General features: G+C 45.5%; 1 protein-coding gene across 6 annotated transcripts in view; it reads right to left on the reverse strand.

Moving 5' to 3' along the window:
• GOLGA1 (golgin A1) overlaps nt 1-19,320 on the reverse strand; it is a 51,004-nt gene that overhangs the window by 5,241 nt on the left and 26,443 nt on the right. For 4 of the 6 annotated variants that reach the window (XM_079113781.1, XM_079113782.1, XM_079113779.1 and 1 more), the window contains 7 exons: nt 17,041-17,136; nt 15,547-15,696; nt 14,636-14,731; nt 4,997-5,086; nt 4,143-4,245; nt 3,905-4,035; nt 3,505-3,648 (listed from right to left, as the gene is read on the reverse strand). In XM_079113781.1, coding sequence (XP_078969907.1) covers nt 3,505-3,648; nt 3,905-4,035; nt 4,143-4,245; nt 4,997-5,086; nt 14,636-14,731; nt 15,547-15,696; nt 17,041-17,136 — 810 coding nt within the window. Of the gene's footprint in view, nt 1-737; nt 3,329-3,504; nt 3,649-3,904; nt 4,036-4,142; nt 4,246-4,996; nt 5,087-14,635; nt 14,732-15,546; nt 15,697-17,040; nt 17,137-19,320 lie in introns of those variants that run through there. The other 2 variants (XM_079113784.1, XM_079113783.1) reach the window with 2 other exon arrangements.

A 19,320-nucleotide genomic window follows, 5' to 3' on the forward strand; every position in this document is an offset into this window, starting at 1 on the left:
TTTATTTTTTGTTTTGAAGTTAGGAAGTGAGCCCAAGGAAAACTTTTTATTTATTTATTTATTTATTTATATTTATTTGCAGTGCTGAGCATCGCACCTGGTGCCTCACATATGCTAGGCAAGTGCTCTACCACTGAGCCACAACCCCAGCGCCAAGAAAAATATTTTTTAAAATATTTTTTTGAGATATTTTTTAGTTGTGGATAGACCTTCATTTTTATTCATTTCTTTATATGCAGTGCTGAGAATAAACCCAGTGCCTCACACATGCTAGGCAAGTGCTCTACCACTGAGTCACAACCCCAGCGCCCCCAGGAAAATTTTTTAAATAAAAATTTCTCCAAAATCTCACAATTGTAACATATCAAAATGAAGGGTTTCTTGTGTACTTTTTTTTTTAATATATGTATTTTTAGTTGTAGATGAACACAATACCTTTATTTATTTATTTCTTTGTGGCACTGAGAATCGAACCCAGTGCCTCACACATGCTAGGCAGGTGCTCTGCCACTAAGCCACAGCCCCAGCTCCCTCTTCTGTATTTCTAATTCATGTCTCCGAATCTTGCATTGAGTCACTAGAATTTTGAATACTTTCAGTTATCAGTTTTCACAGCTTTCTACTTTTCCCAGTGGTAGCTTTTAATGGGACAATAACTCTAGGGGATGACCCATATCTTACTATGTGGCTGGGTTTCTAGTTTTATTTTACTATTATTGTGTGTGTGTGTATTGTGTGTGTGTGTGTGTGTGTATGTATGTTGCTGGGGACTGAACTCCGGACCTTGCATGTGCTTGGCAAGGGCTTTGCCATTAAACTCTAACCCCAGCCCCTGGGTTCCCATGTTTAAACAAGGCTGGAATAAGCTTTGTTTCTTCAAGAGGTGTTCCCATGGGTTCTCCTGGGATTGAGATTCTGGAGACTCGTGGCAATGCCTCTAGCTCCTGGACTGTCATGCATTTTAAACCACGTGCAACACACCTGGATATATAAAATGGCACCATGTAGTTTTGATTTATATTCTTTTGATTGACCACGAGGCTGGACAGTCCCCCACAGAATACATTTGATATTTTATCTTATGTTACTTGGTTTCCTGCTCATTCACGAATTCACCTAATAATTACTGAGTCCCTGCTATGTGCCAGATTCTGTCATGGGGCTAGAGAGAAAAGTAATAAAAAAGACAAGGACTGGGGATGTGGATCAGTGGTAGAATGCTTGCCTAGCGTGTTCAAGACCCTGGGTTCACCCACAGCACCCCTCCCCTCCAAAAAAATTCTACCCTCAGAGGGAAGAGAGTCAGTAAGTAGTGTTTATCAGAAGGTAATAAAAGACAGAGAGAGAAGCAACAAGGTAAGGGGTTAGGGCATTCTCATGGTGAGATCTGTCAGGGTGGCAAGCCTTGTTGATCAAGTGACACCATAAACGAAGTGAGGATAATCAGGGCAAGAATCTCATAGGCAGAGGCTCCGGAAGCACAAAGGCCCTGAGGTGAGAGGGTGCTTGACATATCCATAGAAAGGCAAGGCTGAGAGGAGGCAATGGGGCAGGAGGAGGCAAAGAAAGCGGGCAAGATCACATAGGGCTTTGTGGCCACTGCAAAAGCACTTAGAAATCCAGCACCACCTTCCAGAGAAGAGACTGTGGCAACCTGGAGTAGGGGACAGTGGTGCCAGTGATGAGAAGAAGTTTCTTTCGGTACACTGTGAAAGGAGGGTCAAGGTTTGCTACTGTTCAGATGTCGGTGATAGAGAACCAGGGATCAGGGTGACTCCCAGGGCTTTGCCATTTACTGGGATGGGAAAGATGGCGGGACAAGCTGTGGAGCATGGGGAAGCTCAGGTTTGCTTCTGGATTTAGATGGGTTTGTTTTCAGTTTTAGATGCCTTTTAAACACTCGTGGGGAAACAGCAGACACATCCATGGGGCTGTCTTATGAAGGCAGGGATGTGGCTGAGGAATGTGACATCCCCAAGGGAGAGGGAGAGTGCAGTGCAGAGAGGCTGGGAGTGGGGAGGACATGACCCCTCGAGCTGAGAAGGGTGGCCATCAGAGGTGAGCTTCCAGGCAGAAATGTCTGCCTGGGCTATCACTTAGAAGAAAAATTAGGAACTGACTTCTGGATTCAGCAACATGGATGTCGCTGATGAGCTTGGCAAGAGCTCTTCCGCTGTGCAGGGCGGGGAAGGCCTGACTGGAATGGCTGAGAACGGAGTGGAAAAGCAGGTGGCAAGTGTGCTGGAGGAGGCGGAGAGGTCTGGCGGTACTGGGAGGGGTTGGGAGTCAGAGCACGTGACAGTCTAGTCACTGTGTGTGTCAGTGGACAGAGGCACTGGAAGAAAAAGCGATGACGGCGCAAGAGAGGCGAGAACAGCAGCTGGACGGTGCGGTGAGGAGGTGAGAGGAGTGGGATACAGGGGGGGCTGGCCGCCATGCAGGCGAGGCAGGACTGGAGGTTGAAGAGAAGGTAGAGGTGAAGCTGAATTCAGTTCATCAGGTGCAAAACTAAACTCTACGCCAGGAACGTGAGCTGAGGCAGTAGAACCAGAGAGAACAGGGCGACCACTTCCATAGGAGTCAGGATAGTGGTGCCAGGGGACCGTGTGGGGCCGGAGGGAGGCTTGGCTTCTGGGATGCTGGCAATGTCCTGATTGTGTTCGGAGTGTCTGTGTGTTTGCTGTGTGTTAGTTCACTGACCCACACATTGTTTTGTACTTTTTCTCTCTCTTTTTTATTTGCACTGGGGATGGAACCCAGAGGTGCTCTACCACTGAGCCACATCCCCAGTCTGTTTTATTTTTTATTTTGAGACAGGGTCATGCTAAGTTGCCAAAGTTGACCTCGAACCTGCGATCCTCCTGTCTCAGCCTCCTGAGGTGCTGGGATTACAGGCGTGCACTACTGTTTCACACATTTTATATTTCACATGAAGAGATTGATGGGTGGAATGAACACCTTTCCCCTTGATAATATAGGCCCTGCCCTCACAAAATTTAGGGGCAGAATTTCAGGCCAGAGCAACATCCTGCTAGTACACTAAGTTTATAGGACACTTTAAACGTCAGGATGAAATGAGATCCTGAATTCACAGGTGCAGATGCAGGGTGGGGTGGGGTGGAATCAGGACATTTATTGAGCTTCCACCAAATACCAGTTTTGCAGGACTGTGAGCAAACACTTCCTCTTATCCACCTCAACTCCTCAGAGGCCAGGATCAGTGCTGTTTCCAGCTGTAGAGAGGAAGTGCAGACTGTCCACATGGCCCAGCTGGGAGCCAGCAGGACAGCTGGGCTGACTGCTACTCAGGCTCTGACGCTCAAGGGGCCTGGGGGAAGTGGAAGGAAGATGGGCGGGAGTGAGAAGAGGACAAGCAGGGGAAAGACCTTCTGAGAGCCAGGTAAAATCTCCTGAGAGGAGCTGGCGCCCTGGCAAAACCCTTGAGAACAGACGGAACTCAGGATGAGGGCAGGACAGAAACACAGAGGCAAAGCGCCACCTCACCTTATTTTTCTCTGTAAGCTGCTGCTCCAAGTCCTGCTTTTCCTTCTGGAGCTGCCCTAGATCCATGGCCCCAACCTCTCCATTTGGTGTTCCTTCTGCAGCTGGAAGCTGGCACACAGGGTCCTGCATGGCTTCTGAGGTTACCTGTGGGTGGTTGGTGGTAGCAAGTTGAGAGCAGGACAGGTAATGCTGAAGTCAAGCTGCAGAGGTGTGGGGAGGGGGCCGTTCATTCCACAGGTGTGGCCTCCCGAGCTGCCAGGAGCCAGCGTTCAACACAAACCCATCCAGTGCCTTTCAGAGGGACCTGCACACCCACAGGTGCCACACATGATGGCTTGCGGGGCACCACAGCACAGAACAAGTGCCCCATGTCTTGCTGCAGCACACAGCTGTGACTTACACATGGCTCTTGGCCCTGCAGCCTTGGCAGCTCCTGCACTGTGGCCACCAGAACTTCCTTTGCTCTCTGGCTCCTCAGGGCCTCCAGCTCACTCTGCAGCTGGTGCATCTGCAGCATGGCAGAGGCATGACCTAGGGTGGCAGAGGGAGCATGCAGCATGAGCCCAGGCCCTCCCTGCTGTGTGACGGGGCCAGCTTGGGGCAGGGACACCGGGAGCAGGCAGGAATCCACTCCTCACCTTTCTCTAGCTGGAGAATCTCCTGCTCCTTCTGGAGAAGTTCTTCAGCCTTTTCTCGCAAACTCTGCTCCTTCTTGTCTACCGAGGCTGTCAGCTCAGTAGCCTTGGAGGGGGGAAACATGTGAGAGGGATTGACGGCAGTACCCACAGGACCCCCAAGTCCACCACCTAGAACCATCCCAAGGAAATTCTGCTCCTGTAGACACGTGCAAACACATTCTTCTGGGCAGGAGCCCTGCTCTAGGGTGATCTCTTGGCCCACAGCGGGACAACCAGAGATGCAGTTGTCCCAACCAGCTCTCCAACATGCGGTCATGACCCTGATTTCCCTTACAGTAGTGGGTGGGCATTTGATGTACGATGTGAACTTCATTCAGTGTCTAGAAGGTGCGATTATCCTAAAATCCTTTTCAGAGGAGACTCAGACTCGGTTCTGTCAGACTCGCTGAATGCTTCAAGCTGGTAAACAAGCAGGGATGGGGCCAGAGGCTGTGTCTCCAAAGGCTGGCTTTCCCACACTTCTGCAGAAAGCTCAGCTCACTCGTACAGAGTCTTCAGTGGACATGGGCAGTGAAGGGCCACCTCATAGAATTAAGAGTCCAGTAAGACCCTGTCTGAGGACTTTCCTTCAGGTAATGCTGAGACAATTAAAAGCTGACCACCAAAATCAGAAACGGGCGACCTATAGCATAAGAGTTTCTTTGTAACAAGATCTCCCAGCTTCTTAGAGACCACAGGGCCTCCCACAGCCAACTGCAGTCCCTGAGACTGGTGTCCACACCCACCCAGGACAGTGGGGCACAGGGGAGGGCATCGCCACTTGGGCCCAAAGCCAGATGTCAGACAGGACCCACCTGTTGCTGGAGCTCTTCCCTTTGCTTCCGCACTTCCTCCAGGGCTTGAGCCATGGCCACACTCACGATTTCTCTTTGGCTCCACTCATCCTACAATTCAGAAACACACAGGAGACTGAGCCCTAAAACTGAGTTTGCATTTCCTTAGCTGCATGCTTCACAACAGAGGGAGCTCTGTTTTGAAGGACTAGACTAACATTATTCCTGCTCCCTGCGCCTTGCTGATGAGTGTCTTGGTAGATAATCCAGTAACTCCTGGACACGGGCACTCTTCTGAGGGCTGGCCATCCACAAGCGCACCAGCCAGTCCCCAGGACAAGACTAGGCCCAACTTGAGGTGGTCTAATAAAATCAACACAGCACATGCGAATGCACTGGACCAATCTGGTTATAGAAACCATAACAAGCAGTTACTGTTTTAATAAGGCAAAATGTCACTGACTCATCAAAATGACCCTATTCTATAAGAGAGAAAATGCAGGCTGAGAGGTTATGATTTGCCCATGGTCCTAGAGGGCAGGCTCTGGATGCCAGACCCTCCCACCCAGACACCCAGAGCCCCTGCTGTCTCCTCAGTCTTTCCCAAAATACTCCAGGATCATCCCTGAGATAAACTCATCCATCTTCTCCCTGAGATTGAGGCCTGTGTTTGCCGATCAGCCCTCAGCTGCAAAACACGACTTCTCGGGGCCTGACCACTGGTCAGAGAGATGATGTGGAGAGAACATGAGCTGGTCTGCCGTTTGTCTCCCCAGAGCCCCCTGACCCTTTCCCCATTTCCACCCTGAAATTCCACGTGACTCTGATAGGGCTATCCATAATGATAGTTAATTTTCTGGCACGTGATTCAGGCCTGGCCAATCACAATATCTTGGTCCCTTCACCAAATAAACATCTGTGACTCTGTCACCCAAGATGAATGATCAGAGTCTCTTCTCCTATTGAGACTCTTCTTTATACGCTGAAGCTGAGTGGGAGAAGCCCTCCTGCCACTGTGGGTGCTCAGCTGGAATGTTCCAAGCTTGGAGCTGCTGGGCAGTGTCCACCCCACTTGCAGATTGCGCCTACATGATGGAAAAAAAAGCTTGAACGATGGCAGCAAGAGAAAGGAGCCCAAAGGAGCCCGCGGACCCCAGTTCCAGTCTGACGGGTCTTTCTGGTTCTGTGAGCTACTCCTCCTAAGAAACCTCCCTGTGTCAGCCTCAGCCACTGACACGCTGGCCCCACCCTGGAGCTGTCAGTCAAGACCTGGAGACTGAAGCTGGGACGACACCCTTTCTCAGGGTCCTTCCACTCCCTCCCACTTCTAAGCATGGGTCTAGGGAGTGGCCCTGTTGATACAGGGGAAGGAGCAAGAGGGTTCAGCTTGGTGGAGAGGGTAAGAAGGTCCTGGAAGGGAAGATGCTGTGCCTGCTCAGGAGCCTTTCCTGAGGAAGGTTAGAAGAGACAATGTTGACTGCGGATGTCGAGGAGGGCAGAGCAGAGGCATGTGTGAGAAGACGGGAAGGTCAAGCCAGGGCAGGAAGCAGACACTCAGCCAGGGCGCTGCCCTTGGCACTTTTTATCCATGGCCACGCTGGGGCCTTAGGAATCCTTTTGAGGCCAGGGGTTACCATTGTCGATTTAAAAAAGGGAAAATGGATTTCCTCAAGAGTCAGCTAGTGAGGGACTAGGCTGGCATATAAAGCTGGGTACATATGGCTCTGAAGTCTGTGCTGGTGTTGCAGAGCCACATAAGGCCCTAGACTGTGGGGTTCAAGGTTGGTATCTGCAGCTCTGGTTCACGGCAGCAGGAAGCATGGTAGGCATTATGCAGGAGCCATGAGGCACCCCACATGTGGGAGCCTCTGCCTCTGGGGTGAGTTTGGTGGGGGCTCAGGAAACATCTGATCTGAAAAATTAAAATCATTCTAAATATATGTACACAAAATGCAGTGCTTTAAAATGCACGAAGCTGCTGGGCATGGTGGTGCCCACTTACAAGTGACTCAGGAGACTACGGGAGGAGGATCACAAGTTCGAGGCCAGCCTGGAAATTGAGTGTGATTGTCTCAAAAACAAACAACAAAAACAAAACAAAGCAAAAAACTCCCCCCTTCTCACTCCTTCTCTCTCTCTCTGTGGTAAAGTGCACCTGGTCAGTCCCCAGTACCAGAAGCAGCAAAGACTGACAGAACTAAAGGGAGAAAGCAAAATCCACAGCACAGTTAAGATTTAGTATGCTCTCTTCACATGGAGCGAGTAGGCGAAAACAAACGAGGAACTACAGAGACTCGAGTAATATTATCAATGAACTTGACCTAATTAGCATCCACAGAATACATAAGGCAGTAGAATATATACTTTAAACATGATGAAATATTTACTACAATGGACCATAAACTGGGTTATAAAACAAGTCAGAAGCCAGGCATAGTGGCACAAATTTGTAATTCCAGCCACTCCAGAGACTGAGGAGGGAAGATCACAAGTTCAAAGACAGCCTTAGCAACTCAGCGAGGCTCTGAGCAACTCAGCAAGACCCTGTCTCCAAATAAAATATAAAAAGGGCTGGGGATGCAGCTCAGTGGTTAAACATCTCTGAAGTTAATCCTTGGTACCAAAACAACAACAAAAAACAAGTCAATAAATATCAAGGGCTGGGGAGATAGCTCAGTTGGTAGAGTGCCTGTCTCTCAAGCACAAGGCCCTGGGTTCAATCCCCAGCACCAAAAAAATTAAAAAATAAATATCAAAGGACTGAAATAATTCAGAGCATTATTTGACTAAAAGCCAAATACCCAGAAAGTTCCCCCAACATTCGCGAATTAGTAGCATGTTTAAACAGCCCACGGGAGCTGGTGTTCCAGTGATGCCTCTCAGCACACACCCGCCCTTTTATCTTCTCCCTGGGATGCTGGGCCTGGGGCTCTGCGAACCGCCTTGCAGGTCCAGCTGACTCCATATATCTCTGCCAACAGGGGGAGCACCCGGGAGAATGGAGGGCAAAAGGTCCCGGGATAAAACTTGCTCCTTCTTGCAGCTGCTGGGCTGAGGGTTAGCCCTGCAACAATTCCTCACCCAGACAGCAGTGATTTCTCCCAAAGCAGCAGCAGTTTTCCCAATACTTGCAGCTGAACCCCTTCAGGGCCTCACCCCAGCACACACAGCACCACCTGCACCATACCCCCTCCGAGCTCTGAGTGTCAGATGGGTGGGGCTCTGCCTCTTAGTTCTAAATTAATAATTCCAAAGTCTTCACGTCACTAAAGTTCCCTTAGTCCTGGGGTTGGAAGGTGATTTCTGCAGTTGCCACCTCTGTGACATCCTTGAACTCTTTCAGCACTGACTGGGTTAAAAACTTCACATCTCACTCCTGTCTTCTAACTGGGCCATGAGAGACACTGTGGGTCAGAATTTCCAGTTCTTCTAGTGTCAGGGTATTAGTTGCCTGTAGCTGCTGAAATGAATTACCACAAACTTGATGGCTTAAAGGTGACAAAGTTTATCATTTTACAGTTTTGGTGGTCAGAAATCTGAATGGAGCCCTGTGAGACTAAATCAAAGTGTCAGTAGAGCTGTGCTCCTAAGGAGACCCTGGGAAGTTTCATTTCCTTGAATCTTCCAGTGGCTAGAACTGCATTCTTTGGTCTGTGGCCCATTTTCCCATCTTCAAACCTCTATTTGCTTCCATTGCCTTCTGCCTTCTGTCTAAATTCTGCCTGTCTTGCCCCTATAAGGGCACTTGTAATTATTCAGGGCCCAAACAGATAATCCAGGATAAACTCCTGTCAAGATCCTCAATCACATCCACAGAGTTACTCTGCTATATAAGGCAACTTTCAAAGGTGCTAGAGAATGGGATGTAGATATCCTTGGGGACCATTACTCTATCACGGTCAGTTTTAACAAGTTATATTTTTCTAGAATGTTACCATTTAAAATAGATTTTAAAATGTATTGGCATGAAGGGTTATGTCTTATCTTTCTGGTCTCAGGATGTGTAGTAATGTCTTCTTTTTCATAACTGACATGGGCTACTTGTGCCACTGCCTTTTTTTTTTTTCTTGATCAGTCTCATCCAGAGATGAGATTTTACTAAAAAATTTTACTAAGTCTTCCAAGAAATCAACTTTGCCAGGCACAGTGGCACATGCCTGTAATCCCAGAGGCTCTGGAGGCTGACACAGGAAGGTTGGGAGTTCAAAGCCAGCCTCAGCAACTTAGCAAGGCCCTAAGCAACTCTGTAAGACTCTGTCTCTAAAAAAAATATTAAAAAGGGCTGGGGATGCGGCTCAGTGGTTAAGCACTCCCTGGGTTCAATCCCCAGTACAAAAAAAAAAAAAAAAAAAAAAAAATCAGCTTCAAGATCCGTTGCTCTTTATTACAAGAGGGTCTCACTTCTCCTTTACTTCATTAATCTGTGCCCTTATATTTATCATTTCTCCCTTCTTTGAATTTCGTTTTTTAAATATCTTTTTTTGTGTGTGTGTAATACTGGGGACTGAACCTAGCACATGTGCTCTACCACTGAGCTATACCCACAGCCCTTTAAAAATTATTTATTTTTAATTAATTATTTTTTGATAGTGAGGGAGACTGATCCCAGGGTATCATGCTTGCTAGGCAGATGCTCTTATGCTGACCTGTACCTCCAGCTCTCCAACCGTTTTTATTATTTTGAGACAGGGTCTTAGTAAGTTGTTAAGGCTGGCCTCATATTTCTGATCTTTCTGCTTCAGTCTCCCAAGTACCTGGGATCACAGGTGTGCACAACCAACTTTAAGTGACTTCTTAGAATGGAAATGTGGCTCAATTCTCAGTCTTTCTTCCTGAATGATGCAAGTCAGACTATATTTCCTTCTACATATTGCTTTATACTCTTAGTTCTGATACATAGTATTCACATGATCTCGAATTTAAGACTTTTTTAATTTTTATTATGATTTTTTTTCTTTCACCCTGTAGGTGATTTGAAAGTGCATTTTAAAATTGGTTCTTTTTAGATACATGTGACAGTAGAATCTATTTTGATATATTCATATAATCATGGAATTTATCTTATTCTAATTAGGATCCCGTCCTGTGGATGTACACCATGGTGAGATTCACTGTACGTACCTAGGAAAGTTATGTCAGATTCATTGCACTCTTTCCTATCCCCTCTCCTTTCCCTTCATTCTCCTTTGTCTAATCCACTTAACTTTCATCCCCTTTATTGTGGTTTAGCATACACTTATCAGAGAAAATATTCATTTTGGGGGGTTGGCTTATTTCATTTAGCATGATAGTCTCCATATCCATCCATTTTCTGGCAAATGTCATACAGTTATTCTTCTTTATGGCTGAGTAATATTCCACTGTAATATGTACCACATTTTCTTTATCCATTCATCTGTTGATGGGCATCTAGGTTGGTTCCATACCTTAGCTACTGAGAATTGTGCTGTGTCACTGTAGTATGCTGATTTTAATTGACAAGTTGTTTAATTACATATGTTGTTTAACTCTATACTTAAAACCTTCTGTCAACTTGTTCTGTCAATTATAGAAATCTGTTAAAATATCCAAGATGGCAGATTTGTCTATTGACTTTTGGATTTCTGTTCATTTTTTGAGGGGGTGGGTACTGGGGACTGAACCCAGGGATGCTTCACTACTGACCAACACCCCCAGCCTTTTTTTTTTTTTTTTAATTTTGAGACAGAATCAGGCTAAATTGCTGAGAGCCTTTCTAAGTAGCAGGTCCAGCTTCCAAAGTTGTGATCCTCTTGCCTTAGCCTCTTGAGTCACTGGGATTACGGATGTACCACTTGCCTAGTTTCCCAAACCTTTTATTTTCAATTCTTCTGTTCCCCTATTTCAGACATGACTCTGATAAATAGCATATAGTTACCTTAAAAATTGAAAATCTTTGTCTTTTAATTGTGGCATCTGGTTAAATACTGACATGTTTGGGTTTAAAATCACTATCTGAAGGCACTATTTGTCTCCTGTTCTATATTCATTTTTAACTCTTCATTTTCTATTCTGAATTTTTTTAAATTTCTTTTTTTTTCTTTTATAAATCTGGAAGCTACATGCCCCTTTTAAAAAAAAAAATTTAGTTGTAGATGGACACAATACCTTCGTTTTATTTATTCATTTTTATGTGGTACTAAGGATCAAACCCAGTGCCTCACATGTGCTAGGCAAGTGCTCTGCCGCTGAGCTACAGCCCCAGCCCCAAAGGAGCATCTCTTCTTTTTTGTTTTCTTGTGGTGCTGGGGACTGAACCCAGGGCCTTGTGCTTGCAAGGCAACCACTCTACCAACTGAGCTACATCCCCAGTCCACTACGTGCCCTCTTATTCCTTTTTTTAGTGATTAGCCTAGAGATTACAACATGTATCTCTGTCTTGCCAAAGTCTAGGCTTTCTTTTTTCTTGTTAGTGCAGAACTCAGGGCCTTCTGTGTGTTAAGTACTACTGAGCCACACACCCACACAAAATCCAGTCCTACTTGGTATTTTTGTGCTGTTCCCAGAAGATGTGAGTAGTTGAGAATACTGACTGCATTTATATTACCTGCTTTAAGTATTTTTGTCTTACATTTTATTTTACATTAAATGTTTATCAAGATAAATAATTATTGCATTCCTTAAGCACAATGGACCCTCCAAGTGGGGTCTTACATCCCTGTGAGGTTGAGTACCTGTGCTGCAATGTCACACAAGAATATGGAGATTAAAGACCATGAAAAAAAATCATCATTTTTTTAAAAAAGTCCATTTAGGTTTCTTCTTCATTCCCTCTTACCTCTTTACATCCTTTGTACTTCTATCTAGAATTTTCCTTCTCCTGAAAGATTCTCTTCTGTATTTCCTTCAGTGAAAGTCTGTTTGGGACTAATTGTTTGTTTTTGTTAGACCCAAACCATGTCTGGGTATGGATTTAAAATCTGGGCTGCTTGGATTTCTTCAGGGACTGTCCCTGGCTCTTCACTGACACACAATAAAACGTCCATGTCCTGTATGTCTCCTAGTTCTTTTGTGTGCCTCACTCTGGCTAGCTTGTTCTGCTCTCTACTCCGTTTTGCTAATTCTCTCTTTAGTTCTAATCTGCTGTTGGACTCATTCAGTTTTTTAAACAGCTTTCCTGAAGGGTAACTGACCAAGGACAATTTGCACTGCGTGGTGTGCAAGTGGACGAGTTGTGGGGCCACCACCATAGGAACAGCAAAAGAGCCACCACCGTAAGAGCTCCCTTGTGCCCTTTGTAATTACTGCATTCATTTCAGTTATGTCTTTTTCAGCTCTAAAATTTCATTTGATTCCTTTTCAAAACTGATATACTTTATTAGTTTCCAAATCTCTGCTGAAATTTGTAATTCTGTCTTATCTTCTTAACCATCATAAGCGCAATAATATCTGAGCTGCTGTGAATCTGTTCTTTCTCTTCATGTTGTTTTATATTTCCTTTGGTCCTGTTCTATATACTCATTCCATGTCCTTTGGTTGTTAATCAAAAAATAAAAGCGTAACTGGGTGTGGTGCACACACTTGTAGTGCCTCAGGAGGTTGAGGCAGGAGCATCATGAGTTCAAAGCCAGTCTCAGCAACTGAGCGAGGCCCTAAGCAACTCACTAGGCCTTGTCTCTAAATAAAACATAAAAAGGGCTGGGGATGTGGCTCAGTGGTTAAGCACCCTGGGTTCAATCCCTGGTACCAAAGGGGGAAACACTGTAATGACTTTGTACTTTATGTATCATTCTTGAACCTCTGCTGGTATTTCCACACTTGATAGCCAAAAGACGACCAGATATCTCCCAGACTCCTAGTGGTTCTTGGCCAGGTATATACTGCCTCTCCAAGAGACATTTGGCAAAGTAGAGACCAAGACTCTCCTCAACAGCATGCACTGCACATTTGTAGCCCAGACCCCACCACAATCATGCGGTCCAGTAAGTCAATAGCGCTGAGGCTGAGAAACCCTGAGCTACACAGAACAAGCCTGGGAGTAGCCTCCAATTCCCTTTCCTCTCATCCCTTCACGGAAAGTCATAAAAGCTCCATATCAAATATACATCCTGAATCTGCACACTTCTTCCCAAAGCCACCACTAATGTGTAGCCGTTGCAATGCTAGGAAGCCTCCGAAAAGCCCTTCTCCCTGTGCTTCCTTCCATGCTGCACCCCTGCCGACCTGGGCAAGGGAACTCATTTTGAAACAAAACCCCTTACATCACTTCTCTGCCTAAAACATGCAGAGGCTGCCTGCTATACTTTCTCATCCCTGTGGCCTCCTCCCTCTCAGCCTCTGTGCTCCCCAGTGGCTCAGCTACAGCCACACTGGACTATTCTTGGAAAAGACCAAGTTTTCTTTCTGCCTCAGAGCCTCTGTATTTGCTATTTCTTCTGTCTGGAACATTTCTTCTCCAAATATCCACATTTCTGGCTTCTTCACACTAATCAGATCTTTGGCTCAAATGTCTCAGAAGCCTTCTTTGACCTGCATACTGAAAAGTGCCTTGCCTCCCTCCTGTCTGTCCCTCACCCTGCCTTGTTTTCTTCATAACTGATCTCTATTTGCAGTTGGTTTATTGTCTCTAGTTACAAGTTCCATGTAGAAGTTCTGACCTGGTTCATTGCCAGATCTCTGCACCTAAAATGGTGTCTGGCACTTACTGGCACTCAAATGTTTGGTTAAGGAATGCATGAAACAATCTCTGACTCCAAGGTGCCTGCTGACAACTGCTGACAATGTCTGGGCCACCCGTCAGATACCAGTACTGAAAGCTTACGGGTCACTCAGCTATGAACATTCCCAGAGAACATCCCTTCCAACGGATATGCACCAAGCTGGACAAGTATTCCAATGACCCATCATCCACAGGTGCAGGGAGAAGAGCCGGGGAAGCCTGGAGCATATAAGACCAGGGATGTCAAGGGAATGAAGGAGGCAGGACCTGATTCATGCACCAGTGCACAGAAGGGAGAGGGTAGCAGTCCAGTTGACAGTGTCTTCATTTCTGCACAAGGTCCCTGATACAAAGGAGGTCTTCATGGACTTTTAAGACCTTGCTTTACTTGTCTTACTGAAAAAACAAGTCCGAGAGGTGCTCTGACAGCATGACATTCAGGCACCTGTTATAATGACACAGAGGAAGGACTGGGCCACCCTCATGGAGTGAAAGGTCAGATCAGCACTATCCCTAACTATGAAATTTGTTCAAATTACTTATACTTGGAACTTCAATGACATTAACTGCCAAATGAGCATATTTTTTTCTTTTTTCTTTTTTTTCCTGGTATTGGGAATTGAACACAACTCTTTTTGAATTTTATTTTAAGATGGTCTGACTTGCCAAGGATGGCCTTGAACTTGTGATTCTCCTGCCTCAGGCTCCCAAGTTGCTGGGATTAAAGGTGTGTGCTACCACACCTGGTATAATTCTTAATATAGTCCTGGATCTCTGAGAGGACTCAGGGTGGCGAGGCTTTCTAGCAGCTGCCTAACTAAAGTTAGCCGCGTGTTTCCACCGAAAGTATAGAACTTCTGTGATCATAGTACCTCCCCTGCCAGGTAAGTATCAAGGATAGGATTTTGGCTGATCTCTCCAAATACACATGTAAAAAAAGATACAAACACTTTTGTGAAACTGTAATTCAATTAGATAAATACCTTCAGCTTCTTTAGCTCAAACTGATGATGTTGTAAAGAACGTTCAAATTCATTTCTGCTTTCTTTAAGGGCTGCATTTTCTTGTTCCAGCTCTCTCTGCAAATCAAGAACACATAAAAACAAAAGATCAGCACCTCTGAAATGCCCTTTCTTTTGGTCACTGTAGGGATATGAGATGACAATAGGGTGGGAGTAAGAAAGAGAAACACTGGAAAAACTCTGGGGGCTGGGGTTTGGCTCAGTGGGAGAGCACCTGCCTAGCATGTGGCTCTGGGTTTCCACTCCAGCACTGCAAAAAAAAGAAAAAAGAAAAAAATAATCCCCAGTGCCACAAAAAAAGAAAGAAAAAGAAAAAAATAAGCTGGATGTGGTGTGCACGCCTGTAATCCCAGTGGTTTGGGAGGCTGAGGCAAGAGGATGGCAAGTTCAAAGCCAGCCTCAGCAACTTAGTGAGGCCCTAAGCAATCTGGCAAGACCCTGTCTCAAAAAAAAAAAAAAAAATGTACAAAGGGCTGGGGATGTGGCTCAGTGGATAAGCACCCCTGGGTTCAATCCCCACTACCAATAAAGAAAACATTAAAAATAAATAAATTAAGTTCTCACAAGAAGGAATAACATGATTCTCAAAGCTGTGGGGCAGGGAGAGGGAGCAGAGAAAGGGAGACATCATTGGAGGAAACAGTATCAGTTTCAGAAAGAACATGAGGAGGCTGAGGGGAATGGTCAGGAAGCACCAGGAAGTCCCTCTGGAACCCAAGGAGAAAGAAAAGCCATCTATTTTGGATTTCTGTAAAAAGCCGCCATTTCCCGTGTTCTCACGAGCAGGTGCTGGTTGGAAAGGTCCCGGTGCTGTATGTGGCGCTTTGGATCTGAGAGCAGCAGAGTTCCTGCTCCAGGCAGGCTCCACTCACCGTCCTGCACTCCGCCGCCGTCTGCTCGGCAGCCTGAGCCTGCTCCAGGGCGGCCACCTGGGCCTCCAGCCCTTGGGTGCGCTCCCTGCACTGTTGCTGCAGGGCGAGCGCCTGCTGCTGTGCGAGGCTGCTGTCCCGGTTTGCTGCCGCCTGCAGGGAACCAGAGTCCCTCAGTTAAGAGGAAAAAATGTTTCTTCTGGGGGATATCCTCATTCTGGGTCTTGGTGGCCCAAAGATAGTACCCAACACAAACAGCTCCTCTTCCTAACCGCCTCCACCCAGGTGTTGCTGAGGAACCCCTGCAAGCTGTGCCTATGACGCCAGACCTGTCCTGTTCTGGGAGATGGCCTAGCGTGGGTCTTGTTTTTGTTTTTCTTGTTTCACACATGCTAGGCAAGCACCCCACTGAGCCACACCTCAGCCCCTGGTACTGGGTTTGCTGCCACTGCTGTACCCTCATGGCGTGTGGGGAAGCTCTGGATATTAGCCAGCTCCTGAAGCAGTCTTCCTTCATGACTACACAGTGTCCCTCTAGGCTGAGGCTTTCTCTGGGGTGGCAGTAGAATATAGTGGTGAAGAACAGGGCTTTGCATAAGAGAGATGTGAGTCTTGCCACTTGCTCACTGTAAGCCCCTGGTCAGTGCCAAATCCTTCTGAACTGGCCTCTACAAAATGCAGATGACAGTGTGTGACTCTTAGGTACACTGCAAGGACTAAGTGAAATCCTGTGCAAAGTACTCAGCACAGTACTGGGATGTGGCAATCATGAAATCAGTTATGGCTGCTTTTTATTTATTTAATTTTTTTTTTTTTTTGGTGGCACTGAGGATTGAACCCAGGGCTTCAAAAATGCTTGGCAAGCAGTGTACCACTGAGCTACATCCCCAGCCCTTTTTATTTTGAGACAGGGTCTTGCTAAGCTGCTGAAGCTGGCCTTGAACTTGTGATCCTCCTACCTTAGCTTCCTGAATTGCTGAGATGACAGGAGGGGACTCTGCACCTGGTTGCTGACCACTTTTTTTTTAAACTTTTTTTTTTTTAGTTGGTGATGGACCTCTACTTTGTCTATTTATGTGTGGTGCTGAGGCTCAAACCCAGGGCCTCACACACACTAGGCAAGCGCTCTACCACTGAGCCACAACCCTAGCCCCAGCTGTGACAATACTTCCTTGCCCACCTTCTCCCTCAAGCCTCGACCAGTTCTCCACGCTTCTGAAGACAAGGTGAGATTGGACTCCTTGAGGAGCTACTGCCTCTAACTTCTCCAGAGTGGGGCAGGGCCTGAAGGTTGGCTATTGGTGGGAATCACCCAGTCAGCCCACATCTTCAGGTCACTGGGATCCTCCGGCAGCTTCTCTGTCCTTGACCTGCTCTGCCTGCATGCTCACGACTAGCCCAATAACTATGTCCAAGGTCAGATCCAGACACTGCGTCTGGGGCATCTGCACAGGATCAGTGGGAAAGCCCAAGACTTAGTGCCCAAGAAGCACTCACGAGTTCCTGGATCTGCGCATCCTGTGCAGCCATGACATCCCTGCTCTGCCTGAGCTGCTCCTCAGAGGCTTGAAGGCTCCGTTCCAGTTCCTTCACCTAAGGAGAATAAAAGCATTCCTTCTGTTCACAGGAAGCTGAGCAGTTTTAACACGCGGTTTTAAAATTCAAATTAGGCTGGGGAAATTAGGCAGTGGTACAGCATGTGCTTAGCAGGCATAAGGCCCTGGGTTCCATCCCCAGCACCAAAACAGAACAAAACAAAAAATTAATGAAACAGGTACATAACAAAAAAATGCAAACCGAGAAAAGAGATATCCAAAAGTTTACCATTATAAAATACTAGCATTTTAACATTGTCTCTTCTAGACTTTTTTGTTTGAGATGGGATCTTGCTAAGTTGCCTAGGCTGAACCTATGACCCTCTTGCCTCAGCCTCCAAGTAGCCAGGATTACAGGTGTGCACCCTGGCACCTGGCAGTTGAGTTTTTTGTTCTTTTGTGTGTGCTGGGGATGAAGCCCAGGGCCTCATGTGTGCTAGGCCAGTACTATGCTATGCTATGAGCTACATCCCCAGGCCCTGAGAGGGACAGTTTTCAGCCTCAGATTCTTCACATACATCCACACTGAAGATTTCACTAAAATAATCCCATGAGACGGGGGTGACTATTTCCATGCTTAGACAATGGTAATGTTACTTGTCCATGATTACAACTTTTAGTAGTGGTAGAGCCAGGATTAAAATCCAACTTTTTCAATTCTTGGGTTCAGAAAATATATATTGAAATGGTACCCTCATAGTATGGATACAAACTCTATAAAGGTTCTAAGAGTTAATAACTCAGTCAAGAAAATAAGACATCTAGTGGGAAAAATGTAAAATTTTAATCAAGAGTGCAAAATAATATGAATAAATGGAATTTATATACATTCTCAGAAGGAATTCCTTAATATTATAAAAATGACAATTCTCCCAGTCTACACATTTAATGTAACTCCACTAAAAATCCAGATTAAACTTTATGATCTCAAAACTTGAGAAATTTAAACTGAAAATTTCAAATTTATGCAAATAGTTAAACCAACCTTCAAAGAAGATATCAGGTACCAAGATCTAGTACTGACAATACTACAGAAATAAACACATTGCAGAGTTTATATAACAGCAGACAGTCTGACCAAAGGAATACACTGGAGAAGGCAGAGGCAAACCCATGTGCACATGGAAACCTAGTATGTGCTAAGTCTAGCATAAGGATCAGTGTGGAAAAAATAGATTGTTCAGCAAATGATGTTGAGAAAGCTGGAGAAAAGTAAAGCCTGATTATTACTTAAAATCATACATACACACGGTTTGTACATGAATTAGAAATCTATTATATGAATAATAAAATTATAAAATGAATAGAAAAAATATTGATGATCTCTGTGACTTAGAAACAAAAATGGACTTTTTGGGGGAGCGCTGGGCACTGAACCCAGGGACACTTTACCACTGAACCCTTTCTTCTTTTTTGAGACAGTGTCATGCTAAGTTGCTTACAGTCTCACTAAGTTGCTGAGGCTGGCCTTGAACTTGCAATCCTCCTGCCTCAGACTTTGAGTTCCTAGCATTACAGGCATGCACCACCATACCCAGCAAGAATGTATGTCTTAATGGAACTTTGAAGCACATAGCAAAAACACTGATGAGGCCTTTCTCTTTCTGCCATCTTGAAGCCTGTGGAGGCTGCTGGGAAAAGACTTCTAGAAGCCAAATATGTCTGGAAGCTATAAGCTGGGTCTTTGGAATCAAAAGGAGCACACAGCTCTTCTTAAAACTAAAGGTGTTTGGGCTGGGAATATAGCTCATTCGGTAGAGTGCTTTCACAAGGCCCTGGGTTCAATTTCCAGCACCACCAAAAAAAAAAAAAAAAAAAAAAAAAATTGAAGGTGTTTATGCCAGAGATGGAACTGAATTCTACTTGGACAAGAGATGTGCTTATGTGTACAAAGCATAAAACAGAACAGTGACTCCTGGCATTAAACCAAACAACACCAGAGTAATTTGGAGAAAGGGAACTTCAGACCTTGGAAATGGTGGCATGGTTTGGGTCAAATTCTAAAGGAACCTTCCTGCCAAGGCCACTAGACACAAAATCCATGTGACACTGTACCCCTCAAGGATCTAAACTGATTAAAATTAAGTAAAAATGGATTCATACTCTTATATTAAAAAGTTGATGAATCCAACTGTGTCAAACTTAAGAATTTCTGTTCAACAAAAGACACATGCCTAAAGTT

This window comes from Sciurus vulgaris (genome assembly GCF_902686455.1).
Source record: "Sciurus vulgaris genome assembly, chromosome: 15".
Classification (NCBI taxonomy): domain Eukaryota; kingdom Metazoa; phylum Chordata; class Mammalia; order Rodentia; family Sciuridae; genus Sciurus; species Sciurus vulgaris.